Source organism: Thamnophis elegans, chromosome 4, assembly GCF_009769535.1.
Source record: "Thamnophis elegans isolate rThaEle1 chromosome 4, rThaEle1.pri, whole genome shotgun sequence".
NCBI classification, from domain to species: Eukaryota; Metazoa; Chordata; class Lepidosauria; order Squamata; family Colubridae; genus Thamnophis; species Thamnophis elegans.
In genome coordinates, this window is record NC_045544.1 from 58,449,868 (window position 1) to 58,464,445 (window position 14,578).

Sequence of the window (14,578 nt, forward strand, 5' to 3'; positions counted from 1 at the left end):
CTTTCTTTCTTTCTTTCTTTCTTTCTTTCTTTCTTTCTTTCTCTCTTTCTCTCTTTCTCTCTCTCTCTCCCCTCCCTCCCCCTCTGTTTCTCTCTCTCTCTTCTCTCTCTCACTCTCACTCTCTTTCTTTCTCCCTTTCCCCCTCCCCTCTCTTTCTTCTCCCTCTCCTTCTCCTTCTCATGACTGCTGTTTATTTTGCAGCTCCTGCTAGTGCCCCAGAAAACCTCAATGTGTGGTCAATTAAAGGCAAAACTCCTACTGTAGTAGCTACCTGGGATGCCCTTGCAGAAAGTGAAGGAAAAGTCAAAGGTAAATGGGGGAAATAAATCAGAATAAATTAGAGAACTGCATGGGCAGATTTTATTGAGCAAAAAAAGGAGATGACACTAAAAAAATAATAATTACACAATCAACTGATATTACAATTATATCCAGCTCAAGAAGCTGGATGTAACAGAATTGTTTCATTCTGTAATCAGAAACTCTTTCCAGTTTTTAACATCATTCACATTTTTAATTACAAAAATGAGAAGCCAATTATAGAATGTTCTATGTCCTGTTCAATTTTCATGTGAAATCTGTTCTTTGCATGTTTGTAACTTAGGTGTTGGATTTGTATAAGCCATAAAAGGTTGCACAAAATTATTTATAAATTATAAATTACATTTATAATGTAATATTTTTACCTAATACCTAACCCATAAAATGTGCTGTTGTTAATAGGTACCTGTTAGATCGGGTAAAGGAGGCACACAAAGGCTTCAGAAACAACAGCTCTTTATTGCAAGTCAATGTAAACATCCGCTGAAGAAGGGTCAGACAGCATCCCCTTTTAAAGGGATCTGTCAGATCTCTTGACCAATGGGAATCGTCCTCTGTTCTTGCCAGAACAGAGGACCTTGGTGGAAACTTCTATCTGGTGTGGGGGGGATATCTAACAGTATCAATATTATATTTTGTATACAGAGAGAGAGAGAGAGAGAGAGAGAGAGAGAGAGAGAGAGAGAGAGAGAGAGAGAGAGAGAGAGAGAGAGAGAGAGAGAGAGAGAGAGAGAGTTCATTTTATACTAATATATTCAGAACAGATTCACTTGCCCAGGGCATTAGAACTGACCACCACTGCTTCCTATATATAATGCAGTATCTTTTGTATCCCAGCTTTTTACTTGACGTGCATTGCCAGTGTATTAATTTTAGTAATGCACGTTCTAATTCATCCTACCCATACAGTCTTTCCGCTGGAAACAGGATTGTTTTCAGTTTCCTCCTTCCAACCGTCTGCCAAATTGTTTCAGAATACATTCTCTCATACGCCCCGGCACTCAGACCTTTCGGCGCAAAGTCCATTTCCTACTCGGGAGACACCACATCTGCTTCAGTGGAGGGCCTGCAGCCTGGCGAGCGCTATATTTTCAAAATTCGTGCTGCAAACAGGAGAGGCCAAGGCCCTCAGTCGAAAGCCTTCAGTGTCGCCCTGCCAGCAAGTAAGTACAGTGCCTCCATTGTTCACACCCTTCTTGTTTCCTTTTTAAATTTATCACATCTCGATAATTTTGGAACAATCCCTGTTTCTTTCCAGATGATTGAATAGTTTGAAGAGTAGGCGTAAGAAATCTTCTAAGGCAGATATGGCTCTTAAATCTCTGTAGCCCCCTCTCCCACTAATTTCAGACCCCTTTGTTGGCCTTGGAGGTTTTTAAAAGGAAGACAGGTAAATGAGATGATAAAAAGAGAAAGAGTGAAAACAGTGGACTTTGTCTATATAATCAGAGGGGTGCTGCTAATATTTAAGAGATGATTGCTGGCTGCAGCTACCATGCTGCTCCATAGAACATCTGACTGATATATTAGGCATTGAGGCTCAACTCTGCTGCCAACTGTCTCAAAAGATTTTTTTTAAACTAAGAATTGGCTCTCACAAGTCAACTCCTGCACACCTTGCTAACACCTTGGCTTCAACTGTATGCTTGGCTTCAACTGTACCTCTTTTTGCCATGGGGGCCTCCAGCACATAATCTCTGAAGAAATGTTTTTTTTTGACAGAGAAAAACTTTCTCATGCAAGCTCATGCAGCCATTAGTTGGATGGATCCTAAAACTTACCTTTTAGGCATAATGTTCTGCAGGGATTTACAATTAGGTTTCAGATCCTAGATCAGGGATGGCTAGCTTTTTCTGGACCAAGTGCCCAAAGCACACACATGCCTGCCCAACCCCCAAAATACAATGTGCGTGTATCTCTATGCATACATGCCCCTGCATGTGGTCCCCCCACATGAGCATGGAGCCCCCCCCCAAATGTTCTCCCCATGCCTGCATGCATGACCCCTGGCATGCCCCACAGACATGCATAGCAGAGACCTGAAGACGAGCTGGCCGGTGGGAGGCATGTGTACATGTGTGATGGAGCTGAACTGGGGCACTCACATGCCCACAGAGAGGATGCTGCGTGCCACCTCTGGCACGCATGCCATAGATTCGTCATCATGGGCCTAAAGGGTGGCAAAGGTTAGGCATATTCCATTGGTTAATCCAATGAAGCTATCTGTGTACCATTTCCATCTTGCGCTGGGTAATTAAAATATAGTATGATTGTCACAATTAGAATTTTCAGAAACAATTTTTTATCATCAAAATGTTTTTCTTTGTTTCCTGATTCCAATGTTTGACTATATTCACTAAATTAATATCTGAGAGTTATATTTGAAACTGAATGATATTTTACTTTGATAGTGATCATATTGTGTGGCATTTAACATCAGATATAATTTCTAAAAGCACAGCAGATGGCATTTAATTTGTCCCAATGCTGAGTAACTGACATTTTTCCCTCATTTACTCTTCTCAGGAATAAAAAAAGGCAATAAAGTCTAGAAGTCTTTAAAAATTGATGTGTTAAGCTAAATTTAAATGTTCAAAACACATATTTTAAAATATTTAATTAATATTCATATCAGCTTTTAATTCCTTCAGTAAACAATTCTGAATTAATATATTACCATAATTACAATTTTAAAAACTATCTTGTGATAATTACAATGAAATGCATTTTATTTTATTTTATTCCTTTTTTCTTTCTTTCTTTCTTTCTTTCTTTCTTTCTTTCTTTCTTTCTTTCTCTCTCTCTTTTTTTCTTTTCTTTCTTTTACAATTTTTTATTTTTGTGTTTGCTTCTCTTTTATCTCTTTGTTTAGCCAATACAGATGAACTGAAGACAAATCAACAAACAAATATTGAAGAAGATCCTGTTTCTGATCCCAAGAATAAAGTTTTAGACAGTACAAAGGAAGAAGTAGAGCTGAAAATGGCTTCTCATTCTACAGAAGACATGATTGATTCTGTCAAGGCAACATCAACAATGCAACCCAAAATTCAGAATATTAAAGGGAGTGCTAAGTCCCATTCCGTCATTAAACCTGCACACACTTTCACATCCTCAGATAAAGCACTTCACAGGACACGCACATTAGTAAGGGTACGGCAAACAAATACTGACAAACCTAGGTCACTACCATCCTCTTCCATTCCCAAACATACAGAGGATGAAACAAAGAATCTAGGGCAAGACAGACCTAACCTTTCTCCTGTCCCTAAAGCTACTTTGGATAATTTGCCTGTAGATAATGAAAATAACAACCAACTAGACAATCTGGAGGATAAGCCAACAATGTTTCCTAGAATTCCAGAAGAGAGTCATTCAGTTTTACTTTCAAATAAGCAAGTGTCTGCATCTCGGAAGACAACTCATAATAGACCCACCAAATTGCATGTTCCTTCTATATCAATTAAATCTCCTTCACCAACTACAGCTCCAAAGTCTCAAAATCATTCACATCACTTCCCTTACAAACGGATTAAGCCTGATACCAGTGATAGTCCTGATAGTGATGAGAGCAGAGGAACAGAAGAAAGAGAGCAGAAATTAAATTCCAGAGCGTCTTCTCCTCAGGGAGGTTCATCTCCATCTGTGCAAACAAAGCCTCTCACATATTCTAATCGCCATGCATTGAGAGATCCAAGAATAACTACCTCTGCTGTTTCTGCTGCTGCTACCCATACTTTACCTCATTCACATGTTTTATCTTCTGATAAACATAAGTCCAAGGGAAGAGATAATTCTGATGATAGCGAAAATGAAAAGAGCGAAAGAGAAGGTGATGAAGAGAAACAAGGATCATCATATTCTAGACCAAATTTTAGGCCCTCTTCAGGTCTAGCTACGTCAGAACGCTTTGATTTATCAAAATATAGATCTGTTATTACTTCTAACAGATTTGCAAACAGAGCTACCAATAATCATGATGCAAGAATTCAAGTACCCAAAGATCATTCTACTATACAGTCTTCCAAAGTTCATCCTCAATTTAGTTCTCGATTAGCATCTGGCAGTACTAGTCTTAGGTCTAATTTCAATATCAATAGAAGACAGGGGAGTAAAAATGAAAATCCTCTACCATCCACTCCTCTCCGTAGTTATTCACTACAAGTTTCTAAGCAGTTTTCTTCAGTAGATGATTTCAAAAGGAGATCTGTGGCTGAAACTAAGAGTCCCCATATAGTTATGCCTACTAATAAACCTAATCTTGTAAACACCCAAGAAAATAACCATAATAAAGAAAAGGGAATCACAGATACAGATTCCTCTAGAATATCTGCTGAAAAATCATTTCCTCTACATTCTCCTACTTCCTGGTCTCAACTTGATGACCTCAAGATCAAGACTACATCCCCTAGGATAAAACAAACATCATCTTTGTCAAAGAAACCAAAGACTGCTTTATCCCGTAAAATGGCAGAATCCATTCATTCCTCAAAAGAATTAACTGATTGGGCACAAGTTCGATCCTCCTTAAACTCAAGAAGTGACCTGATACCAGTTTCAAAGAATAACAAAGAACTTACTGATAATGACAGTTCAGAAGAGAAGGAAACAAATGTTAGAGAGGAACAAAGAGGATCTCCTTTAACTCCTGCCAAAGAAGTTCCCATATCTAGAAGAATACCCCCATCTTTGTCTCAGGGAAGAACCCGCTCTCCTTCAAAGCATTTCAACTCTCAGTTTGATAGAACTGATGAAAGATCTCCAACTCAGTTGTTACCAGAAAAACAAGCTGGGTCAAGGGTTATAACTTCTACTGAAGTTACCTCTGATATGTATAAATTGCCTTCCCAAAGATCTAAATATGTACAGCCAATATCTACCTCTTCCAAAGACACAATCAGAGAGTATCAACACAGTAGAGAAACTTCTTTGAAACAAACTCGCCTTTCAGAGCCCCATTATCCATCTGGGTCTAGAATTTCAAGTAGGATAGCATCCCAAATAAACAAAAAGCATGGACTTTTCCAACCAACCCCTACAAAGGTTGAAGTATCTCCAAAAATACATCAGTCAATTTCAAATAATGATGATGATTATGAAGACTATGACCAATCAGATGTAGTCAAAGATCCTATTTTGTCTTCATCAGCCAAGACTTCACAAATTTCTAATAAACTGAAATCTTTGCCTAAATTAAACTTGACTTTGCCACACATATCTGAATCTGTGTCTTCTCATAGTCACTTGACTTTTAGTGTTTCTCCAACACATTCCTCAACTTCTCCCTCAGTGCCTCCTGTTCAACGAATACAGAACTCAAGATTATTACATCCTTCTCAACGACATCAGTTTCGATTTCCTCATAGACAAGGTGAGGTAAAATTCATAACATAACTTTCTATTTAAATTGAAAGAAAAAGGTTTTACGTTTGGCCTGTAAAGGAAACTAGTTTGTTTTGGAGCCATTCTCTTAGTTTTGTGTCATAAAGACTTGCAGTCCCTTTTAACTTTTGCACAGTTTTGCCCATAGAGATTATTGAACTGGTCCTTCAGAGAAAATTATTGTCACTCTCTCTCACTAAGAAAGCCATATTTTTGCCTAGGAATCAATAATTATATTAGATAGTCATACTTACCACCCGTGATGCTTCACAACACCTCCGCGAAGCTCCAACTGCTTGCCGGAGAGTCACGCAGGCACCCTACGCTCAGTGCGTGGAAGCCCCTAAAACCTCAGATATTGGTAAGGAGAGCAGGTGGGTGGGTGGGCCCTCCAGAGCACCATACCAGAACGGTACCTGGTGCTCCCAGCAGGCCCCAGTACGCCCGTACTGGGGCGCACTGGTCGTAACCCAACACTGAAATGCACAATAAAACAGTAGTGTCCATATGAAACATGCAAACACACTTTGTACAGATGCATTTATTAACAAAATATGATTAGATAACCTCATTTAAGCACTGTAAGTATGCCTGAAAGACTCATATATGCATGCCCGTTTACGAAAGGTATTTTGTCATGTTGAAAAGATTTGAGTTTAATGCCATGAATTGTAATTTTCTCCCCAAATGTTTGAATGCTGTGTGTTTTCACCATGTGTGTTTCAGGTAACGGTGGGAGACCCAACATGAAGACAAAAACAGATCCAAATAATAAAATAGTTCCAAATAATAATGGAAAACGAAATGGACAAAAAATAATAAGTGGTCCACAAGGAGTAAAGTGGGTAGGGAGAGCTTCTTTTAAAATATTTGAAAGATTTAATTTTATGTTCCTTTGAGTTGGAGGACATTTCAATCAACATACTGCTTTTAGATTGTAGATCTTGACCGAGGGTTGGTGCTGAATGCCGAAGGGAGATATCTCCAAGACTCCCAAGGAAAACCTCTCAGAGTAAAATTAGGTGGAGATGGCCGCACCATTGTTGGTATGTTGTATTCTGATGTTCTATGGTAAGATTAAGGCGTATTTTGTCTAATAAACTTTCCGAAGAATTCTACATTGGGATAAAACCTGAAAGCAAATAAATTATTGGCTTTCTTACTTGATTTATATACCTGCCCATCTCACTTTTATGTGGCTCCAGGCAGCTTACAATAAAACAACTGAAAACATGGAATCCTCGGCTTACAACAGTTCATATAGTGACTGCTCAAAGTTACAACAATACTGAAAAAGTGACTTGTGACTGTTTTTCACATGATTATTGGAACATCCCTATAGTCATGTGATCACAATTCAGATGCTTGGCAACTGAGTCCTATTTATGATATTATGGGATCCCCTTTTGCAACCTCCCAACAAGCAAAGTCAATGGAGAAACCAGATTCACTTAACAACTGGGTTACTAACATATCGCCTGCAGGGATTGCCTTAACAACTGTGGCCAGAAAGGCCATAAAATGGGGCAAAACTCACTTAACAAAGATATCACTTAATGACAGAAATTTTGGACTCAATTGTGGTCATACGTTGAGGAATATCTGTAGTATGTTTTACATAATGGAACTATAGCCCTGAGAATGATTATTTAAATGTTCAATAGTTCCCGCATCTTAAATGGCATGTGTCTGGTTTTCTAGACAATGATCTCATTTAAATCCAGTATTTCCCAATTCCTAATATCATAAGACAGTGATTGAAGTACAATTACCTCTTCTTGTCTTCTGATAGATTCTAAAGGTGCTCCAGTAGTAAGTCCAGATGGCTTACCTTTCTTTGGACATGGAAGATTTAGCAAACCTGTAGCAAATGCACAGGATAAGCCAATAATAAGTCTTGGAGGTAAGCCATTGATAGGCCTTGAAATGGTTAAAAAAACCACCACTCCTTACACCACAACAACTACAACAACTCCTGAACCTACGACAACTCCCGAACCTACAACTATAACTACTACAACTACTCCTGAACCTACAACCACTGAGCCACCAACAGAGAAACCACGACCTAATTGTCCTCCAGGCACCCACACAGAAAATGATGAACAGGGGAATCTTGTATTAGACTCGGATGGTCTGCCTGAATGCTACTCAGAAGGTACCCTCTCTTATGTTGACTGAACATCAGCAATATCTTTGAGTATATTTACAACAAAAGTTGTGACATGGGGGAAAGGTGCTTGTTTTCCAGCAAGGCTTTACAGCTACTGGGCTAACAAAGCAGGTAAGATTCAAGCTATCAAAAGCTTGAATTAGTAGTTGGGGAAGAAGAAATCATTCCCTGTTCTCTCATATTGGTTGCAAAGACAAATTGTTGAGCTATGTTAACCAGCAAAATGGGGAAGTAAGCCCCAATTTTTTTAAAGCATGCTTTAGGTAGGTAGAGACCTTTGTGCAGATAAAGAGTTTTTAAACTCCAGGAGAAAGAAATAAACAAAACGGTTTATTTTCAAGTTGGGCTCCTGTTCTGTGATTAAGCTGTAATCAGCACTGAGGGTATGTGTATGTTGCATGTAATAATCTTTCTCAAACCTGACTGCTCTTCTGTTAATAGAACCAGGGTCTTAGCTCTCATATACCTTGATCATACAGAAGTCACTTAAAATTCTTCTGTCGGTCCCTGTAATGCATAGTATCACTTCCCACACTGACATGGCATCAGTATAATTGATCATTTATCAGGGTAAATTCTATGCTAGTGATGGCTAGCCTTTTTGTCCTCGCATGTTGAAATAATGTGTGACAGCATGCACGTGTGTGCCCACATCCATAATGCAATGCGCCCCATTCCCTGCGCATGTGTGCATGACACCCCCCCTGTACATTCATGTGACCATCCTGCCACCCCGTTTTGGGCCTAGCAAGCCTCCCTGAAGCCTCCTGAAACCAAAAATGGGATGCAGGGGTGTGCTGCACCACCACCTCCTGCACATCCATGAGCAACTCCCCCACCCCCCTAGCATGCATGCACAACCCCCTCCCCCACATATGCACATGCATCTCAGCTGGATGGCGGAAGGCACGTGCACATGCACAGTGGAGTTAAGCTAGGCGATGGCTTATGTGCCCGCAGAAAGGACTCCATGTGCCACCTGTGGCATGCGTGCCACAGGTTCACCATCACGGTTCTATGCTGTGTATCCTTAATTAAATGTTAAGGAAAATGCTTCAGATTTTAGAAGAAGGGAAAGATTTTCCTCATCATTTTCAGAAACAGAATATATATTTTTTCCTCTTTGGTTTTGAATACCCACTTAGTTTGCTTCTTATGACTCCCTGCAAGCTCCTTTTTGGGTAGTATTTCATTCCTCCTGAAGGAGCAGGACAGCAGTCTGGTAGTTCGGGACCTGCATGGAACAGCCAGTGAAACCCAGGACGGACTTTGCCCAACTTCAGCTAGTTTGCCAATTGAAAACATTCTTGGAGCAAATTTCATTTAATGGCTTTAGATTTATATTCACCTTTATTATTTTTATAAATAACAAACATACCTAATAGTGTTTCCTCCTCTTATTTTCCTCTGTTGAGTGGGTTGGGTTGAGAGAGAATGCCCTCAAAGTCGTGCAACTGGCTTTCATGCCTAATGCAATAGAGAGACTGACGTTCATGTCTATACGACGCTGTGCTTGAATTGTGATCATGTGCAATAGTCTTACCTTTGACTCCTCAGAAACTCCTGTTGGAGCCGAATGTAACGTAAGAGCCATTTCACCAAGGTAACACTGATACTGAGTAGGTTGCCCTATGTTTCCAGTGTGATAACTCTGATGTATAAAGCTCTTATGCCTTGCATCCTTATGACCTCAGGATCATCTTCCCCAAATGGACACTATCCAAAGTGTGTGTGTAAGCTAAGAAGCTCTGTTGAAGATTTCTACCGTCATCCCACAGGCCCTTCTCTTGCCTTAGGGAGAGATTATACTCTGAGCCCAGGATAGCCCCTTTTCTGTTGATTTCTGGGAAGGCAGAATGGAATAGAACGCAGTGGTGGGTTTCAAAACTTCTGTAGGTGTGGCCTACTTTGTGGGAATTGCTTGCCAGCCATGTGACTGAGTGGGAGTGGCTGACAGTCATGTGACTGGGTGGGCATGGCCAACTTGTAAAATGTGGTGAAACTCACTTAACAATGCTCTTGTTTAGCAACCAAAATGTTGGCTCAGAAATTCAGGCATTCGAAGTACGCAAGTCTTAAAGCTGTCAAGTTACAAGACTCTTGCACCCCTAACCCTTTAGAAAAAAAAACCCAGGGGTGTTCAAACTTGACAGTTTTAAGATTTGTGGACTTCAACTCCCAGAATTCCTCCTCTCGCTCTTCATCTTGATGATGTGCAGACAGGTGGGGGGAGGGAGCTGGAATCGGTTCTAAATGGCACTGTAGATTTGTGGAACCTCTTCTATAGAAGAGGTTAGATATGGCAGGAACCCACCCCTGATAGAATGCAATGTATTGGACCAGCTGCATTTATTTATGGGTGGTTTAATTGACTGGTATTACTGAATGTGTTAAGATTTGATATGTAAAATGCCCAGAGTCTTTCATTGGAGTGGCATATACTGTAAGTGCTGTAGAGAGGTAGAGAATGGGAAAAGTGATAAATAAGTAAATGCTATAATTAAATAAATGTAACATCATGAAATGGTTACTTACATTTAGCAGGGTGATAAACTATTTCCAGACCTTACCTACAAAAATTGCCTCTAAGTGTGGGATCTGGAATCCTTTAAAAGCAACACAGAAGAAACTAGAGTCAGAGGACTAAGCAATTGACCATGATTTTGAAGGATAAACCAAAATTGCAAAGTGAAAGCAAGAGATGGCCAAAGTTTTCTTATCTCCAAAAAGGTATTAGGTAAGTCAGCTACATTTACATGTTTTATTTTACTTTTTCTGAATAGCATTTCCATTCAGTAGTTTTGGAACCACTGACCAGACCCTGTGGAGTTAGTTGCAAATTCTAGCAACCCACCAGATGTGGGTTGCTAATTTCTTTTACTACAAGTTCAGGCTTGTGCGCGTGACATTTCTGTGCATGTGCAGAAACGTCCAGGTGGGTGGGTGAAGCCTCCCACTTCTGCTACGACCGATCCAGGCCGAACTGGCAGCAACCCACCTCTGAAATCTACCCAGGATGATCTATGACAAGGTTTACTATAAACTGGACATTAGCAATATCTGCTATGGACTTCGCTGTTTATAGAAACTGCCCCTCTGTGCTATATTGCAAATTGGTTTGAAGGTTGCCTTCCAATTCTACATTCAACATAATGCAGTCCTTTTCCATGCAACACTATTTAAGTTATGAGTATGTAATTTGCTCTGCTAAGATATGCAAGAGAAACAAAGATATTGTCAACGATAGCAATACATTAATAATAAGAAATGGTGCACAAAGAAAAAACTAGTCTTACACTGAAAAAGTCAATGTAGGGCACTTGAACATTTCACGATATAGGTTAAAACATCTAGGATTGGGCAGTACATACGTATTCTAAATTAAGAAAAAGAATAAGAAAAAGGGTGGGTATGTAGATGTAGATATAGAAAGAGTAAATGAGAACACAGATGTCAGTGGAATTCTCTCTGTAATATAAATTATTTGTGTATCTATGCAGAGATATTTGATGCATATTCAGAGATCTGCCTAAATCATATGTTGAAATCAGTCTCTCTATCTCTCATCTTTCCAGCTACCACTTCTCCAACGGCCTTAATGTTGCTCTTTACACGCTGTCATTCGTGGTTGAAAGCAGAACCAGTCTAGAACATACAAAATCTGACTCTGTTCAAAAGACCAGGATTTCAAGAGCTTTGGGTTTGCCAGCCATTCAGATGGACATGCTGACAGGCCAGATATTGAGTGAATTATTTTTGCTACTTACTGACTGAGCACCTGAAGTGTCCCTGGGCAGCTCTCATTGAATGTGATGAGCATCTTCTGAATGCTGGCTAGTTGGCAGAAGCAGTGGACAAAGTGCTACAAGAATGTTACTTCTCCTTATGTGCTGCTGGAAGATAGATAACAGCTTTACCACAGTTCCGCCAAATATAATCAATATAATCTTCCAGTGGCCCTTCCAGAAAGTTCTCTGAAAATGGAAAAATGCAGCAGCATTTTGGGACAAACATTTTGTCATTTCTCAGGAATCCGATCAATTGACAGCTTCCAAATGGACTCAGGAAAATGCGGTGTGAAAAGAATGCTGCTGTGGGTTTTATTCAAATCCTTTGGTCCAATTTTCTCCTTGGGGTTTATAAAAATGAGTTTAGCAGAGACGGTTGTGTTTCACAGACAAGAAACATTTCGGAAGCCCAAATGATGCGGCAGTGAAATCCCAGACGGTTCAAATCTTTGAAGAACTATAGACAACATTAAATCCACTTTTATCATGCTATCATGTTACTGGAAAATCATGTTATTGGAAAACAGAGACCCGTAAACACGAACAGTCATGAGCATATTAAGGAAACAGTAGTTTCTGGACCGCATTCTTTTTTTAAAAAAAAGAAGTTTAGTAAAGCAAGCATTCTCTTGAACTAGCTGTACTCAGAATTCTTGAGACTGTGAACGACTCTTTAGGTTACTGTTTATGATTAGATGATCATTTATACATGTTGAGTTCAGTCTATGAAGAAAGATCTGGGAAGGAAGATGAAGTGGCAATACATGCCAAAGAAGAATTATTGGCAACTCAGCTGTAGAAGAATGAATGGTCAATTTTGTTTTGCTTTGGCATGGCTCCTAAAATTGTATTTTCTTCTTAAGTCTGAAAGTGACCCGAGATGAAGAGCTTAGGCTTAGAAATGAGGCCATTGTTCAGGCTGTGTTGCAACTAATGTTGAATAATCGAAGTGGACTAGTTTGGATATACCAGCTTTCACATTGTAATATCTTCCAGACAACCTTTCCCATCATCCTTTGCCAGTATGCTCATTGATCTTAGCCAACACATTGGAGAATATCAAACTGAAGAATGCCTTAACAATGATTCTGATTCATGTGAATTTTTTCTAACAGTAGACTGTTGTTTGGGTGGCAACGAGTATCTTATATAGAGTTTTAAAAATGTAATATAGTAGTTACTCCAGAGAGATACAATATATGCTTCTAGGTCTGTATATGCCATCTTTTGTCTCATTGTGCTGCTTGCCGATCAATATCTATAGCTTAATGTTTTGAAATAGATTGCTGATAAATGTGTTTAATATGCAAAAATATTTTAAACTTTCTTTCTGTAGACTGAGAAAATGCAGAAAAGGGTTTTTTATTGTTAAGAAGTAATGGGGATGCTTCTTAACAATAATTAATCATGGAACATCTTTCCATCCCTCTATTTATTAATTTCCTATAAGTGAGTAGCTAATGCTGATTCATATGGGAAAACAGATACGTTGCAGTGAGGGCAAAATTCAACAAAATGTAAACAAAACAAAAAAAATATGTCCTCCCCACCCAAATTTTCATTACCATATTGGCAGCTAGTTAAATGGAAGGTGATATTTTGGATATATTTCTCTCCACAAATTCCACCTTGTTTATTCTTCTGAAGCAGTTCAGCATAGAGAACAATTTGTTGTTTGATTGGAACTTTACAATAAAAGCCATTGGCTTTAGATAGGGATAATCAATAGCCATTGAATGAAAGAGAATCTGTTTCACTGTTTGAATGTATTCTTTTTTCCATAGATGTATTCTCAGGGTTTGATGCAGATATAAGGGGAACTACAGAATCGTATGTGGTTTATGATGAAGGTACTTGAAAAATCATTTTCCAAAATAGGTTTTACTTTTCTTGTTTTCTTCTAGAAATGCATTTCCAGAAAGATATAATGGGTTTCTAAGAATGCACTGATAGCCTAGACAGAACTCCAATCTAAATATGTCTAAACAGGAAAACTGATTTCCAAATTCTGATTTTATTGTCTCCAGGCCAAACAAAAATTAGCAGGTCTGCAAGCAGCATGACTTTCTGCATAAACATAAACTTGACAGACAGATTTGTGTGTTAAACAAAGTTTTAAATGACATTTGTTCCAACCATGTAGAAAGAGGATGGTGGAAGCAAATTCAAGAGCTGGGGGGGGGAGTACTGATTGCGAGTTAGCCTATTCATTGCTTTCTTATACCTATTTTTTATTCATGCTCATTTTTTAATATTAAACTTGGATAATGTCATTAACTTAATGGAGAAAATAAATAAACATAAAATTACAGACCAGAAGAAGTTTCTTAATCTTGGCTTAAATTGGCTTTTTGTCATTAAAATTTGGCATGGAGCTTTTTTGTTTTTTACACAACAGAAGGCAAAGCAGGTTAAAAAAGTCAAGAGCAAATATCCCGGTGATCTGTTTTGCTCCTTGACTTAATAATATTGACCACATTTTTGTGTCTTGTTCTTCCAGAAGTTGTGCCCTCTGGAAAAATATTACAATGCTGCTTTCCTTCACCAGTGGCTATCAGATTGGCCAAGGATACTTTTTGTTGTGTTTATTTTATTCCTTGGACCATTCAACTGAGAAATTTAAAGCTATCTAAGTAAACATTCCAAGCAGATGAAAACCATCTTATATGAATAAAGTTGTCTATAAAACAGATCACTGTAAATTAAGCAACAGTGGGACACCCAGGAGGAATCCCAGCTAACCGCACACAACCATCGTGAAATGCCAAGAACCCTATCATTGTAAACCTCTCCCCAATTATTAACTCTCTGTCTACTTGTAATAATATTTAGTGGAGGTCTGGACATGCACAGTATACTTTGGACTTCATTGTCATAATTCACAGATCAAAGGAGTTTATAGTGAAATAATTAA

The 14,578-nt window shown here is 38.9% G+C and overlaps 1 protein-coding gene across 2 annotated transcripts in view; it reads left to right on the forward strand.

The window, feature by feature from the left end:
• FNDC1 (fibronectin type III domain containing 1) overlaps positions 1 to 14,578 on the forward strand; it is an 80,734-nt gene that overhangs the window by 36,896 nt on the left and 29,260 nt on the right. For both annotated transcript variants that reach the window (XM_032216735.1, XM_032216736.1), the window contains exons 6-12: positions 202 to 309; positions 1,296 to 1,484; positions 3,194 to 5,692; positions 6,430 to 6,548; positions 6,638 to 6,749; positions 7,496 to 7,861; positions 13,449 to 13,514. In XM_032216735.1, the coding sequence (XP_032072626.1) occupies positions 202 to 309; positions 1,296 to 1,484; positions 3,194 to 5,692; positions 6,430 to 6,548; positions 6,638 to 6,749; positions 7,496 to 7,861; positions 13,449 to 13,514 (3,459 nt within the window). The remainder of the gene's footprint in view (positions 1 to 201; positions 310 to 1,295; positions 1,485 to 3,193; positions 5,693 to 6,429; positions 6,549 to 6,637; positions 6,750 to 7,495; positions 7,862 to 13,448; positions 13,515 to 14,578) is intronic.